This window comes from Heterodontus francisci, chromosome 3 (genome assembly GCF_036365525.1).
Source record: "Heterodontus francisci isolate sHetFra1 chromosome 3, sHetFra1.hap1, whole genome shotgun sequence".
In the NCBI taxonomy this organism is placed as follows: Eukaryota; Metazoa; Chordata; class Chondrichthyes; order Heterodontiformes; family Heterodontidae; genus Heterodontus; species Heterodontus francisci.
This window is the reverse complement of record NC_090373.1, coordinates 161,670,381-161,686,374: the sequence shown is the minus strand read 5'-3', so window position 1 is coordinate 161,686,374 and position 15,994 is coordinate 161,670,381. Positions and strand designations below refer to the sequence as shown.

Sequence of the window (15,994 nt, the reverse complement as noted above, 5' to 3'; positions counted from 1 at the left end):
CAGGTTTGGAAGGTGCCTTGCTGAGTTGCTGCAATGCATCTAGTAGATGGTACACACTGCTGCCCCTGTGCGTTGGTGGTGAAGGAAGTGAATGTTGAAGGTGGTGGATGGTATGCCAATCAAGCAGAATGCTTTGTCCTGGATGGTGTCGAGCTTCTTGAGTGTTGTTGGAGCTGCACCCATCCAGGCAAGTGGAGAGTATTCCATCACACTCCTGGCTTGTGCCTTGTAGATGGTGGACAGGCTTTGGGGGAGTCAGAAGGTGAGTTACTCGCTGCAGGATTCCTAGCCTCTGACCTGCTCTATTAGCCACAGTATTTAGATGGGTACTCCAGTTCAGTTTCTGGTAAATGCTAACCCATTAGTATGTTGATAGTGGGTGGTTCAGCAATGGTAATGTCATTGAACATCAAGGGTAGATGGTTAGATTCTCTCTTGTTGGAGATGGTCATTGCCTGGCACTTGTGTGACACAAATTTTACTTGCCACTTATCAGCCCAAGCCTGGGTGTTGTCCAGGTCTTGCTGCATCTGGACACAGGCTGCTTCAGTATCTGAGGAGTTGTGAATGGTGCTGTACATTGTGGAATCATCAGTGAACATCCCTACTTCTGACCTTATGATTGGAGGAAGGTCATTGATGAAGCAGCTGAAGATGGTTGAGCCTAGGACACTACCATGAGGAGCTCCTGAAGTGATGTCCTGGATCTGAGAGGAATGACCTCCAACAACCACAACCTTTGCGCTAGGTATGACTCCAACCAGCAGAGAGTTTTCCCCCGATTCTCATTGACTCCAGTTTTGCTCGGGCTCCTGGTTGCCATACTCAGTCAAATGCTGCCTTGATGCCAAGGGCAGTCACTCTCACCTCACTTCTTGAGGTCAGCTCTTTTGTCCATGTTTGGATAAAGGCTGTAATGAGGTCAGGAGCTGAGTGGCCCTGGAGGAACCCAAACTGAGAGTCAGTGACCAGGTAATTGCTGAGCAAGTGCTGCTTGATAGCACCGACAACGACCCCTTCCATCACTTTCTGATGATCGAGAGTAGACTGATAGGGCGGTAATTGGCTGCGTTGGATTTGTCCTGCTTTTTGTGTACAGGGCATACTTCAGCAATTTTCCACACTGCCAGGTAGATGTCAGTATTGTAGCTGTACTGGAACAGCTTGGCTAGGGGTGCTGCTAATTCTGGCGCACAAGTCTTCAGTACTATTGCCGGAATATTGTCAGAGCCCATAACACACCACCAAATGTCAGGTTATGAGCATCTCCAAAAAAAACTTATCGACCTCCTCCTCACCTTCAAAAGTAACACCATCGCCTAGTCTTCTGCCACCAATATCATGGTGACCACCACTGAAGCGTAACTAGACCAGCCATTTCAACAGCATAGATACAAGAACACTGCAGAGATCAAATACTCTGTGGCAAGTGGCTCACTTACTGGCCCCTCTAAGGCTCTAGAGGGCAGCGCAGTGGTTAGCACCGCAGCCTCACAGCTCCAGTGACCTGGGTTCGATGTTGGGTACTGCCTGTGCGGAGTTTGCAAGTTCTCCCTGTGACCGCGTGGGTTTTCGCCGGGTGCTCCGGTTTCCTCCCACAGCCAAAATCTTGCAGGTTGATAGGTAAATTGGCCATTGTAAATTGCTCCTAGTGTAGGTAGGTGGTAGGAGAATGGTGGGGATGTGGTAGGGAATATGGAATTAATGTAGGATTAGTATAAATGGGTGGTTGTTGGTCGGCACAGACTTGGTGGGCTGAAGGGCGTGTTGCAGTGCTGTATCTCTCTATGACTCTACAAGGCTCAAGTCAGCAATGGAATACTCACCATTTGCCTAGATGGATACAGTTGCAACAATACTCAGGAAGCTCAACATCATCCATAACAAAATCAGTTTGTGAGATTGGTACCTCTCCTAGTGAATTCAATACCCTCCCTAACCACCAGTCACACTGCCTAACTATTTATAGGACGCTGTGTATAACTCACCAATTTTAATTCAACAGCACCTCCCAGTTCTCTAATCTCTACCACGAGAAAGGCAAGGAATATGACTGGAGTCACATGCAGGTCAGACCAGGTGAGGAGGTGGGGGAGTGGTGGGGGGGGGGGGGGCGCAGTGGGAGAAAGGGCAGTGAGAGGGGGAGAGGGGCAGGGGTGGGGAGGAGAAGCAGTGGGGGGATGGGGCAGAGGTGGGAAGGAGGGGTAGCAGAGGGGAGAGGGGCAGGGGTAGGGGTGTGGAGGAGAAGCAGTGGAGGGGAGTGGCAGCAGGGTGGGGAGGGAGTGCAGGTTTCTTTCCCGTAAGAACATTAGTGAACTAGTTGGGTTTTTACAACAATCTGGCAACTTTCATGATCATTTTTGTAGTACCAGCTCACAAAGTGCAAAATGTATTAAATTGAAATTTCAATTCACAACTCTGGGTTGCTGCTCCAGTACCATAACCACTATACAATGTAACCTGTTATAGCTAAGCTTGAATTCTATATTTGTGTAATAATTACTGATTGTATGTAAATGAATACTTTCTATCTTCCCTTTACAGTGAGATTCCAAAGCATTATTGATGAAAAGTTTACAAAGTGGAAGCAGAACAAAGGGTAAAAGATAAGCAATGTGAATTCTATAGTAACTCATTCAAAACAAGTGAAAACCTAGGATCTATGAAAGGAATACAAAAAAAAAGTGGTTAAAAAATACTGCCATTTTGCATTTATGAAGATGTGCGTCCCAACTCCAAAAAAAAGTTATTATTTAAAAAAAACTAAAACAAACCTTTTCTTCCAGAGTTTTAAACATAATAAGTACTTCAGAATAGTGAGGAACGAACCACAGATTAAGGAACGTTCTTCCATCTGTGGACAATAAACTGCGAGGACGTTGATGGAGTTTCCTGAATTAAAAATAAACACTCGTTGATGCTGAAGCATTATAAAGTCACGTCAAATGCATACTCTGTATGGTGCTGTTGGCGATCTCTGTCCTCGAACATTTTAATCTGCTGGTACTTAGCAAATTTGGCCTTAATGTTAGATTATCCACATCATTACATTTGCTCACTGTTCAACTTTGCTCAGAATAAAACAAATTGAGGGGCATTTATGTTTAAAATGGATCTAAAATAATTATACTGAAACTTAAGATACCAAGCACAGAGGTAAGTAGTGATGTGACTCCCTGCACAATGAGTTCTTGCTTTCATCTATGTGACCAGGTGGTAATCCGAATCCAAGAATTTCCCCATGTTGTGGGCTGGGGGTAGGAGGAAGATGAGAAATCACAGGCACAGTGACTATAGACAACAAGCAGACCCACTAATGGGCAATTCAACAGTGGCAGAAGTCTGGCAACAGGCTGCCTGTTCAATTTGTCCATCAGGAAATTGTGTGCAACCAGAGAAAGGAACATATAATTTAGTAAAATGTGGAAGCAGTAACTCTAATTTGAATATCGGATGTATTTCCATTATAGCTTTTGATAATGAAGGTGTGATAAGAAGCTACTGTAGGAAATGCTCTGGTTACAATCAGATAGTTAAAAGTGAAACCAAGTGAGATGCTGGAGGAGATTAGTGTGATTGACTGTATCGAAAGCCACAGAGAGGTCGAGGAGGCAACCACATCGCCTACATTCATCATTTCAGAACTTTTAAGAAATATGGAACATTCGGTGAATGTTATTTTCAAACACTACTTGTTCACCCAGCAGGTAAAATAAAATGATAATTCCAATAGAATTCTCAGTGAAACCTTTAATATTTAATGGGCTTCAACTGTCATTTGGTATCCCAAAGGAATCGTGTTTCACACAACTGACAATGCCCCATTCTACATGTACCATTGAGTGCTACTGCACAGTTTGCTGGATATCTATTCATGTAATGGTACTATTCAGACACCAAGCTAGACAACAACAACTTACATTTATATAGTGCTTCTAACATAGTAAAACATCCCACGGCACTTCACAGGAGTGTTATCAAACAAATTTGGACAATGATCAACATAAAGAGATATTAGGGCAGATGACCAAATGTAGATTTTAAGGAGGAGAGTAGAGAGGCAGAGAGGTTTCTGAAGGCAATTCCAGATTCAGGGTCTAGGTAACTGAAGGCACAGCTTGCCAATGGTGCAGCGAAGGAAATTAGGGATGCGCAAAAGGCCAGAACAGTGAATGTCAGCTGGATGTTCAAAGCTGAGGGGACATCATATCTGAGCCTGAACCTGCCCTTACCCAATGGCAGCAGGAAAGAGTGAAACCTAATTGATTTTTCACCTTCCTAACACAGTAGCAAACTGTAGGGCCCAAAATACCACCCCAGGCAATATCAGCTACCTAGCACAGATCAGAGCTCAAAGGCAGCCTCCTGGTCTGTACAGCTGCTGTGCAGGACATTTATCTAGTGTGTCATCAGAGAGACAGCTTCTCACTTTGAACAGAATCTCTCCATCTACTACAAATCACAAGCAACATTGTTGGCAAAAAGGTTCAGTTTTGGAACTACTCCATATTGAATACAATGACAATGTTGAAAATGCTGATCCTTTTAATTAACCAGGACTTACTTCAGAGTTAATAGAGAGCAGGTGATGCTCATTGCAGCTTGTATTTAAGGGCTGGGTTTTCCCCCAGTCAGGAGAGTTATGTCTGGATAGGGAGTTAGTTTAGAAGGGAAGAGTAGAAACTAGTATTTGTACTGAACTGTGGATTGAGAATAATACAGATGTGGATCACAGACTGTCTCCTACTTCCTGATTTTGATGAATGGATATCTGCCAATTGATCATGCAAGATGTGCATGTTACAATGCTGTGACATATGAAGGGTTGTGGTCATGTCATAAACTCTCAATCAAGGTATGGTATGCAGTCAGAAAAGTCCAGAGAGGGGTATATAAATCCAAGTACTTAAATAAAATGAATGAAAATAATGTGGTGCAGTTTGTCACCATCTAAATTGAGAATAAAGCATTGAGAATAAAGTGGCGCAGTGGTTAGCACCGCAGCCTCAGCTCCAGCGACCCGGGTTCGATTCTGGGTACTGCCTGTGTGGAGTTTGCAAGTTCTCCCTGTGTCTGCGTGGGTTTTCTCCGGGTGCTCCGATTTCCTCCCACATGCCAAAGAACTTGCAGGTTGATAGGTAAATTGGCCATTATAAATTTCCCCTAGTATAGGTAGGTGATAGTGAAATATAGGGACAGGTGGGGATGTGGTAAGAATGTGGAATTAGTGTATAAGGATGTCAGAAATGCTCCATCCATCAATATTGGCGACCACGCTCTGGAAGTGGTTCAAGAGTTCACCTACCTAGGCTCAACTATCACCAGTAACCTGTCTCTAGATGCAGAAATCAACAAGCGCATGGGTAAGGCTTCCACTGCTATGTTCAGACTGGCCAAGAGAGTGTGGGAAAATGGCGCACTGACACGGAACACAAAAGTCCGAGTGTATCAGGCCTGTGTCCTCAGTACCTTGCTCTACGGCAGCGAGGCCTGGACAACGTATGCCAGCCAAGAGCGACGTCTCAATTCATTCCATCTTCGCTGCCTTCGGAGAATACTTGGCATCAGGTGGCAGGACTATATCTCCAACACAGAAGTCCTTGAAGCGGCCAACATCCCCAGCTTATACACACTACTGAGTCAGCGGCGCTTGAGATGGCTTGGCCATGTGAGCCGCATGGAAGATGGCAGGATCCCCAAAGACACATTGTACAGCGAGCTCGCCACTGGTATCAGACCCACCGGCCGTCCATGTCTCCGTTATAAAGACGTCTGCAAACGCGACATGAAATCGTGTGACATTGATCACAAGTCGTGGGAGTCAGTTGCCAGCATTCGCCAGAGCTGGCGGGCAGCCATAAAGACAGGGCTAAATTGTGGCGAGTCGAAGAGACTTAGTAGTTGGCAGGAAAAAAGACAGAGGCGCAAGGGGAGAGCCAACTGTGCAACAGCCCCAACAAACAAATTTCTCTGCAGCACCTGTGGAAGAGCCTGTCACTCCAGAATTGGCCTTTATAGCCACTCCAGGCGCTGCTTCACAAACCACTGACCACCTCCAGGCGCGTATCCATTGTCTCTCGAGATAAGGAGGCCCAAAAGAAGTATAAATGGGTGGTTGATGGTCGGCACAGACTTGGTGGGCCGAAGGGCCTGTTTCAGTGCTGTATCTCTAAATAAATAAATAAATTGAGCTTAGAAATGATTGTTAACTTGTGCATATGGCTTTCCTTTTTCAACTATTTTAAAGGAGGTGCTAACTCATTTAAAATCCCTCTGACATTACTGTACTGTGTGTGCATGAACGTTAGGATTGGTCTGGCTGTGATCCTCCCTTTGTCAAATAGCCTAGTGAACCTGATTTCCTAGTCCCACATATGCAAAATGACCACTTTTGGAACGGGTGCCCAGCCTTTGGGAGAGGAGCAATGGCAAAATACGCTTTGTAGTGTTTCAATACCAGCTTTTAACATGAGGTGCAAAAGGAACATACAGCTTTAAAGAAGCACTAACCTCGGATCAGAAATCAGACCGAACTCAGAGTCTCGCTCTCCCTTCTTTTCTTGAGGTTGCCCCAACACAAAATAATTTTTCCTGGCTGTAGGAAAGTCTTGCAGTAAACCCAGCAGGCTATTGTAGTGCGCGATGATCTGTCCTCGTAGAGAGCACTGTGACATGCGTTCATTAAATCTGAGAAAATAAAGTCAAAGCAATCTCCCTGAGGTCTTGTTATATTGGTCACTGTTGCCTGCGCTAAATTTCTTTACAACAGCATAGAAAAAACTTAGAGAAAGCTAAACGCTTAAATAACTCAATTACTGACGTCTGGTTAACCTGTTGCTTACTTCATCAATTACTCAGATGGCCACCTCGCCCTGGCCGGAATTTTACCGGCAAGATCGAAGTCCTGCTGCTGGTCCTGAGCCCCCGCACAAGCAGACGGCGGTTCCCCGGCGGTGATTTTACCAGCGATGGCCAATTAAGAGACCGTCGGTGGCCTGCCTTTCTGAGCTGACAACCCAATCAGAGGACTGGCAGCCTTGGCAGTGCCACTGATGGAGGTGGTTGCTGCTGAGGTTGCAGGGTGAAGGAGAGGGCGTCTCCATGTGGAGGCGCCCTCAAAAAGCAGGTAAGAATTCTTTTTTCAATGAGCCGAGCCGGGCCAGGCAGGAAGGCCCGGCAACTGGAGGAGTGAACATGCTAGTGGTGGTGTCAAAGCTGTGGGGATGGTCACTGCCACCGGGGCCCCTCTGTCTACAATGAAGCACCCAGAAAGGAATGCTTCCCCTACACCATGCTCCACTTCCCCCCCCACCCTCCCCCACCCAAATGCCCCACCCTCATTGGGAACCCGCTAGGAGGTGTCATGGTAAAATCCCAGCGGGGGCGGATAGTGACCGTTAATTGGCCACTTCATTGAATTAATTGACTCCCTGCCTCTGGTCAGCAGGTGGCCTTGCAGCTACCATTCCCACTTCTGGAAATATCCTATGACAGCAGGAAAGCGTCGGGGCTTCCCTCCCGAATCCTTCCGCTACCATTTTATGAGCCCTCCCGTCTCCCAGCCCATCTCCAGAGGGCTAGTAAAATTCAGGCACCTCCCCCCTCCCCCTCGACCCACCAGTCTAAAACCAAACCACATGAGCAAAATGACCTGCTCACTCTGTGTGCAGCTATCTTTGAAAATAGAACAAATCCAGCATTGAGAACCAAGTCTTCTCTGGTTTCAATCTGAAAGAAATGAAGCCTGGAGGTTTTCAAGGTGTGGATGAGAGTTTTAACACTGATGGGGTGAGGTAGGAATGCAGGCAGGTGATGCTATAGGATATGGGTTTGTAGTTCAACTCTCAAGGTCAAAGGGGACGCCAAGGATGATCACTATCAGATTTGGTTTAAGCAAGAAGCTGCAGGGAAAAGAAAGGATCAGAGATGAGGGAGGGGAATTAAGATCAGGGATTAGGGTAGGGAAATGGGATTAAGGTGGGGAGCTTCTAGTGGGAACGTTGAGATGAATGATCAACTAGCATTTAATGGACAAAGGAAGAATATTAGCTCAGATATCAGAAGCACTTCCTGTTCTTCTTTGCCTAGGGCCGTGGGATATTTAACACCAAAATAAACCACCGGAACAGGCAGATGGGATTTTAATTGACCATCTCTTCTGAAGGACAGCACATCTGACACCACAATGCAGCATTCCCTCAGTGCTGCACTGTGGCATACTGCAGCTGCCCGCATGATGAGCTCAGCCCAGATCCAACTGATAGAGGCAAGAATGCTACCACCTAAAGCAAACTGACACACACAGTTCTTGGTTCCACCACACCAAGGGTGAGCAACTAAGAGGAAGCTGGGTATTTCTGCAGCAAGGTTGAGGGGGGTGGGGGGGAGAAATTGGGTGTGATGTGCACTTCAGGCTGCTGTGGTAAACCTCAATAAGCCAAAAACAGAAGTAGTGGGAGTCTGGGGACAGATCATCTGATCACATTCATGACAACAGAAGCATGTGGTCTAGAAAGGCACAATGAAAGGTAAGAAACAGGACAAAAAGGAGCCTTTTTGTTTTTGTCATGTTTTTTTTAAAGAATGTAAAATGAATGGACATATATCTTGGAGAATTAAAAAAATTAAATGCCACCAAGAATATTGCACATTGGGTAAATTAAAATTACATGATTTTCAACTTAGATTGAAGAAGTGTATGAAAACTGGTCTCCGTTAGAAAGCATTGAACTGAGTAATAGTCTAAAAGGAGCATTTCCTTTGAACATTCTGTGATGTACTCTGTATACAGTATAGTGTGCACCACATCATGAGATCATTTGAAAATATCCCTCTAAGTAAGGAATGGAAACATGCATTTTTTCAAAATAATAAACAGCTTTAACCTAACACAGCTACTGAACCAAAAAGATCAGGAAGATTAGCATACTTGCTACAGTAAACAAGCTTAAAGGAGGTAAGTATACTTGCGGCAGTAGTCAAGAATTAAGTTTCTTTTGATTTTCTCCACTTCCTCCTGTAAAAACAAGCAACTTTTTTTCAAATGATAAACATATAATTTGTGTCATGCTCTTCTAATTTTCATCTGTGCCTTATTTTGTTTTTTCTATGCTTTTTCAACCTTAAAGGTGTCCTGCTTTATGGACCTTGGCACATCTCATTTCTTCTAGGTTTCCCAATCAGCATGCTATCACCCACTAGGCTTTTCTGGACAGGTCAGATGGGGAATGGGGTAAGATTTGTTCCTGTGGACCTTTACTTCTTTACTCGATTTTTTTTTTAATGCAGTTCCATAACGACCACTGTGGCAACAGAATTGTTATGGCTGGATTTTCCCCTGATTGGTGAGTTGGCAGCCTGGCAGAACTTCTGCCCACCCACTTGACTTTGCTGCTAGCCCACTATCTTTTCTCCAGGGACTCTAATTATATATGTGAGGTGGGAGTATCACTCCTCACTGGTTTCCTGCTGCTGGAGAGAGGAAAATTGAGTGCTGCTTCAGGGGTGGGATGGAAGAAGGGCGGGGGCAGCAGCAGGAAGGGCTCCCAAATTCTAAGGCACATCTATTGATGTTTCACTGGTTGAAGTATGGGCTTTATAAATCAGGGCAGACAGTACAAAAACAAAAACTATGATAAACCTGTATAAAACACTGGGTCGGTCTCAGCTGGAGCACTGTGTTCAGTGCTGGGCACCAGATATTAGGAAGTATGTGCAGGCATTAGGGAGGTGCAGAAAAGATTTACAAAAATGGTTCCAGGGATGAGGAACTTCAGTTACGTGGATAGGTTGGAGAAGCTGGGGCTGTTCTCCTTGGAGAAGAGAAGATTAAGAGGAGATTTGATAGAGGTGTTCAAAATCATGAGAGGTCTTGACAAAGTAGATAGGGAGAAACTGTTCCCATTGACCGAAGGATCCAGAATCAGAGGACACTGATTTAAGGAAGCAACAGCGACATGAGAAAAAGCATTATTCACACGGTGAGTGGTTCGGATCTGGAATGCACAGCCTGAGAGTATGGTGGAGGCAGAGTCAATTGAGACCTTCCAAAGAGAACTAGATAATTACTGAAGAGAAAAAAATTCAGGGCTACAGGGAAAAAGTAGGGAAGTGGGACTAGGTGAGTTGCTCTTGCAGAAAGCTGGCGCGGACACGACAGGCCAAATGGCCTCCTTCTGTGCCGTAATCATTCTATGATTCGATAAAGGGAAACAACTTGCAGGGCAGGAGGTTGCATAAGGGGGTGAGAGTGGGAGAGTGGAATTAACTGGATTGTTCTCCAAAAGAGCCAGTGAAGACTTGATGGACCAAATGGTGTATTATTCTATACTGTATTATTCTACGATTCTAAGAACCAAGAAATACCATACACTGTGGAAAGAGTCAATGACCTCACAAGGGTGACCAAGGTAAATCAAGGCTTAGTCCCCAATCCACATCCTGCACCAATGATAGACTTTCTACTCACCAGCTTAATTTTCAGGCTCCTTCTGTGTCATTATGTGAATGTCAAGGAAGCAGATTATGCACGGAATATCCTCTGAAAACCTTAACTCTTAACCACTATGAACTCACACTGCCTGCCTCAAAGGGCTCTGCTGGTCTTGTAGCATGGTTGATCTAAAGGGACACTTCAATTTCACATCTATCGTCACAGGACATCTGGGCTCAAATGGGGGAAAACAAGTGCCTGATCCTATTGCATTCCTTTAACATCACGTCCTCTCCCTGTAAAGGAAAATGTGGTGGATAACCAGCACCAGGGAAATGTAACAAGGGGGACAAATGCCACTGCTGAAAACCCTAAGGTCACATAAAGAGGAAACTCTGCAGGTATTAGGCAGGCAGACAAGGAGAGACAGTTAGAGATGGAGAGGTTAGTTAAGAGGTGGCAAGAGAAGGGTGGTAAAGACTGGGCAAGCCTTATTTTAGGTGGTAAGAGCAAAATACTGCAGATGTTGGAAATCTGAAATAAAAACAAAAAGTGCTGGAAATACTCAGCAGGTCTGGCAGCATCTGTGGCGAGAGAAGCAAAATTAATGTTTCAGGTCGGTAACCTTTCATCAGAACTTGCAAAGTTTAGAAAAGAATTAGGTTTTAAGCAAGCGAAGGGGAGAGGGGGTGGGGGAGAGAACAAAGGGGAAGGTGTTTGAAAGGGCAGGAGAGATTAAATAACAAAACTGTCCTGGGACAAAGACCAAGTGTGTGTTAATGCAAGTGGTGAAAGACAAAGCATTAGCCAAAAGACCTGTTAATAGCAGCAGCTCAGGCTACATGAAAAGCAGGCACATGGTTAAAAAATAAAATATTTAAAAAAAGGCCAGTCATGCTCTGAAGTTATTGAACTCAATGTTCAGTCCGCAAGGCTGTAGAGTGCCTAATCGAAAGATCAGGTGTTGCTTCTCGAGCTTGCGTTGATGTTCACTGGAACACTTGAGCAGGCCAAAGACAGAAATGTGGGCATGAGAGCATGGGGGGGGGGGGGGGGGTGTTGAAATGGCAAGCGACCGGATGTTCAGGGTCATGCTTTCAGACTGAGCGGAGCTGTTCCGCAAAGCGGTCACCCAATCTATGTTTGGTCTCCCCAATGTAGAGGACACTGCATTGTGAACAGCGAATACAGTATACTAAATTGAAAGAAGTACAAGTAAATCGCTGCTTCACCCGAAAGGAGTGTTTGGGGCCTTGGATAGTGAGGAGAGAGGAGGTAAAAGGTATTACCCCTCCTGTGATTGCATGGGAAGGTGCCATGGGAAAGCGACGAGGTATCGGGGGTAATGGAGGAGTGGATCAGGATGTCACCGAGGAAATGATCCCTTTGGAATGCTGACAGGGGAGGTGAAGATGCATTTGGTGGTGGCATGATGCTGGAGGTGGCGGAGGAGGTGGGCCCATTTCCCGCACCTCTGCCCTCACCTCTTCCCCTCCCTCCCAGTACCACGACAGGGTTCCCCTTGTCCTCACTTTCCAACCCACCTCCAGCCTCCAGATCCAGAGGATCATCCTCCACCATTTCCGCCACCTCCAGTGTGATGCCACCACTAAACGCATCTTCCCCTCCCTCCCCTGTCAGCATTCCGAAGGGATCGTTCCCTCCATGACACCCTGGTCCACTCCTCCATTACCCATCAAAAATCTATATGCAGGCAAAGTAACAACAACTTTCAGCTCCAGCAAGCATGGCCTCCTCAATGCAGTATTAAGCGCAGAGATGCTACTGTGTTGCTCACACTACACTTATATAGCAGCAGGAAAGCTGGTCAAACCAACCACATGTGGTTAAAGGCTAAGAGGAGATTTATTTGATTCTTTTAAAATTATAAAGAAGTCTTGAAAGAGTAAAAAGGGAAACACCATTTCCCCTGCTGGGAGAGTCAGTGAGTAAAGGTGATCAATTTAAAATTATCATGAAGAGAGTGAGGAGAGAAATTGGGAGAATTTTTCTTTATACACACACAGGGTGATTGAAGTGTGGAATGTTTTATAACTGGGAGTGTTTGAAGCAGAGAACCTTAATACCAACCCGGCCAATTACTGCCCTATCAGTCTACTCTCAATCATCAGTAAAGTGATAGCACTGTCGATGACACCTTCCATCAAGCAGCACTTGCTTAGCAACAATCTGCTCAGTGATGCTCAGTTTGGGTTCCTCCAGGGCCACTCAGCTCCTAACCTCATTACAGCCTTGGTACAAACATGGACAAAAGAGCTGAATTCAAGAGGTGAGGTGAGAGTGACTGCCCTTGACATCAAAGCAGCATTTGACCGAGTATGGCATCAAGGAGCCCTAGCAAAACTGAAGTCAGTGGGAATCAGGGGGAAAACTCTCTGCTGGTTAGAGTCATACCTAGTGCAAAGGAAGATGGCTGTGGTTGTTGGAGGTCAATCATCTGAGCTCCAGGACATCACTGCAGGAGTTCCCCAGGATAGTGTCCTAGGCCCAACCATCTTCAGCTGCTTCATCAATGACCTTCCTTCAATCATAAGGTCAGAATTTGGGATGGTCGCTGATGATTGCACAATGTTCAGCACCATTCGTGACTCCTCAAATACTGAAGCAGTCCATGTAGAAATGCAGCAAGACCTGGACAATATCAAGGCTTGGGCTGATAAGTGGCAAGTAACATTCGTGCCACACAAGTGCCAGGCAATGACCATCACCAACAAGAGAGAATCTAACCATCTCCCCTTGACATTCAATGGCATTACCATCGCTGAATCCCCCAATATCAACATCCTAGGGGCTACCATTGACCAGAAACTGAACTGGAGTAGCCATATAAATACCGTGGCTACAGGAGCAGGTCAGAGGCTAGGAATCCTGCAGTGAGTAACTCATCTCCTGACTCCCCAAAACCTATCCACCATCTACAAGGCACAAGTCAGGAGTGTGATGGAATACTCTCCACTTGCCTGGATGGGTGCAGCTCCAACAACACTCAAGAAGCTCGACACCATCCAGAACAAAGCAGCCTGCTTGATTGGCACCCCATCTACAAACGTTCACTCCCTCCACCACCGACGCACAATGGCTGTAGCGTGCACCATCTACAAGATGCACTGCAGCAATGCACCAAGGCTCCTTAGACAGCACCTTCTAAACCCGCGACCTCTACCACCTCGAAGGACAAGAGCAGCAGATGCATGGGAACACCACCACCTGCAAGTGCCCCTCCAATCCACACACCATCCTGACTTGGAACTATATCGCCGTTCCTTCACTGTCGCTGGGTCAAAATCCTGGAACTTTCTTCCTAACAGCACTGTGGGTGTACTTACCTCACATGGACTGCAGTGGTTCAAGAAGGCAGCTCACCAACACCTGCTCAAGGGCAATTAGGGATGGGCAATAAATGCTGGCCTAGCCAGCGATGCCCACATCCCATGAATGAATACAAAAAAACTTTTAAGGGAGAATTGGATAAACATTTGAAGCAAAGGAGGATTCAAGGCAATGGGAAAAGGAGTGAAGCAGTGGAATTAGTAGTGGCTTGCTCTCGTTAAAAAGCCAGCACAGGCATGATAAGAGAAATGGCTTTCTTTTGAACTGTAAAACTCTATGCTTCTAGCTTGCAGTGCTGAGATCCGAGGGAAAGTTTTCACAAACTGAAAACTAATTTACACACATTGAACAAGGTAGCAGATGGTTAGACTGATGCAGGCTCCTTGTTGGTTTGCAGCTTGTATCTTCATGGCAAATGGAAACCCTGCACCATCTTGGGAATACATAAATATTAGTGCCTTTCAGCTAGGCATCTGTTGCTCTCTATGTACTCTACCACATTAAATCTTGGATAGTGTATACAGTTCATTAGCATAAGGTTGAATGGGGACAAAGCAGCTTTTACTCCAGTCTCCAGCTTTCTGCCCCTTACTCTTGTCAGGCTTGCATCCTTTACTGAAAATGTTGATACTCACAGGGTTTTTCATGATTGGCCCCGCGGTGCTCTTCTTCCTAATGAACTGATTCAGCATCATGTCACGGGGGCCTAGTTTCTCTAGCTGGATTGAAACAAATGCCTCTGGAGGTCTGCAAAGGCAAGACATCAAAAGTAAACTCCTGTTCCTGTGCTGTACTGTTCTTTGTTCTTTGCTGGGGCACCAGATTACAGAATTACCTTTCTAGTTTTGTGCTGTAGAAATAGTCAGAGAAGTCAAAGTCAAAATCTGAGCAATACTTCAGCGACAAGCCAGAATTTCAAAAGAATTGCGCAGATAAATAGAGGTTATTTGGTCCATGAGCTCATCCTTCTAAGGGCCTCTTGAATAATTCCAGAGTTTCTGACACCATTCCCAGTAAATGCTGACCCATCATAGGCTTCCTAATGAGGTGAAAAGAGCTCTTTCTGGCCTCCCACCTTATTTTTGGCGATAACAATTGCCAGTCAATGAAACTTCACTCTGGCTAGCCCCTTGGCTCTTCCAGGAAGATTGGAAAGGAAGCTCTCATTTTAATTCTCTCCTTCCCTCTTCCCCTGCCAGATATCTGGGAGCAACTGTGGTCTTCTGGCCACTGATCACCAGATTTCCCTCCATTTCTGCCTACCTGTCTGGATAAAGCTGGGGGGAGGGGGGAACGAAGTAGAGAATGGGCTGTACCAGGATTGCACTCAGGCCATGTTAATGAGCCAAAGCAGGGAACTGCAGCACACCCAAAACCCAGATACACTCTAGTGCTGGGGTGGGCAAAGTAGGAGCACCAAAATCTTCTATCATTTCTCTTTGGCATTACAACCTTATTGCTTCTTTGGTGCAATATAGGTTTACTTAATCACTCCCTTTCATTTCCCCTTGTTTTTGATGTTTTATCATTTTCTCCCTCACCCTATCTCACTCATACAGACACACATACAAACTAAATTTATTGGTGCGCGTATCAATACAGTACAGGTGTTTCGCTTCCAAAGGTCACATCCAACGTCAAAGTAAACACCTGGAATGAAAAAATTCTTATTGTTGGCTTTGAATGTTATAAACAGCTTTGATGTTATTTATTTCCCATTACAAAATGGGAAACCAAGGATCTCACAGTCTGCTGCTAGAAGTCACTTTCTATTTATACACACTGATGTATTTGGAGAATTTCAGACCTCTTCTAACAGAAAGTTTTAAAGATTGATTATGCACACAATTTGTACAGGGTTTAAAGAGAACCTAAACCTCTAAAGGCTTGCAAGCTAGAATTAACCATTTAACAGTTTGACATTTCATTCGAACTCTTCTCAAGTTGCACTAATGGTAACAATAAAAGCACATTTAAATGGGTTATCAGGTACTTACACCACAGTTCCATTTTAAAACAGGCGTTGTAAAAGGTGAAATAAAAATAAATTACTAAATAGTGGTTTTCACAAGAGGAGTCATCCTGTGGGTGGGTGGCCCAGTTGGCAGTTTTGACACTGATGGCAGAGGAGGCCCTTGACTTTGGCAAGGTAGCTGCAGACAGGCAGTCACCGAGGATGAGATGGGTGTCCGGCAGACAGAGGGTGAAAGC

The 15,994-nt window shown here is 45.3% G+C and overlaps 1 protein-coding gene across 1 annotated transcript in view; it reads right to left on the bottom strand.

Moving 5' to 3' along the window:
• LOC137367153 (coiled-coil domain-containing protein 162-like) overlaps positions 1-6,674 on the bottom strand; it is an 85,103-nt gene extending 78,429 nt beyond the window's left edge. Inside the window, exons 1-2 of the mRNA XM_068028590.1 lie at positions 6,511-6,674; positions 2,775-2,892 (exon numbers count right to left, since the gene is read on the bottom strand). Of these exons, the coding sequence (XP_067884691.1) occupies positions 2,775-2,892; positions 6,511-6,674 (282 nt within the window). The remainder of the gene's footprint in view (positions 1-2,774; positions 2,893-6,510) is intronic.
• Positions 6,675-15,994: the final 9,320 nt, after the last annotated feature.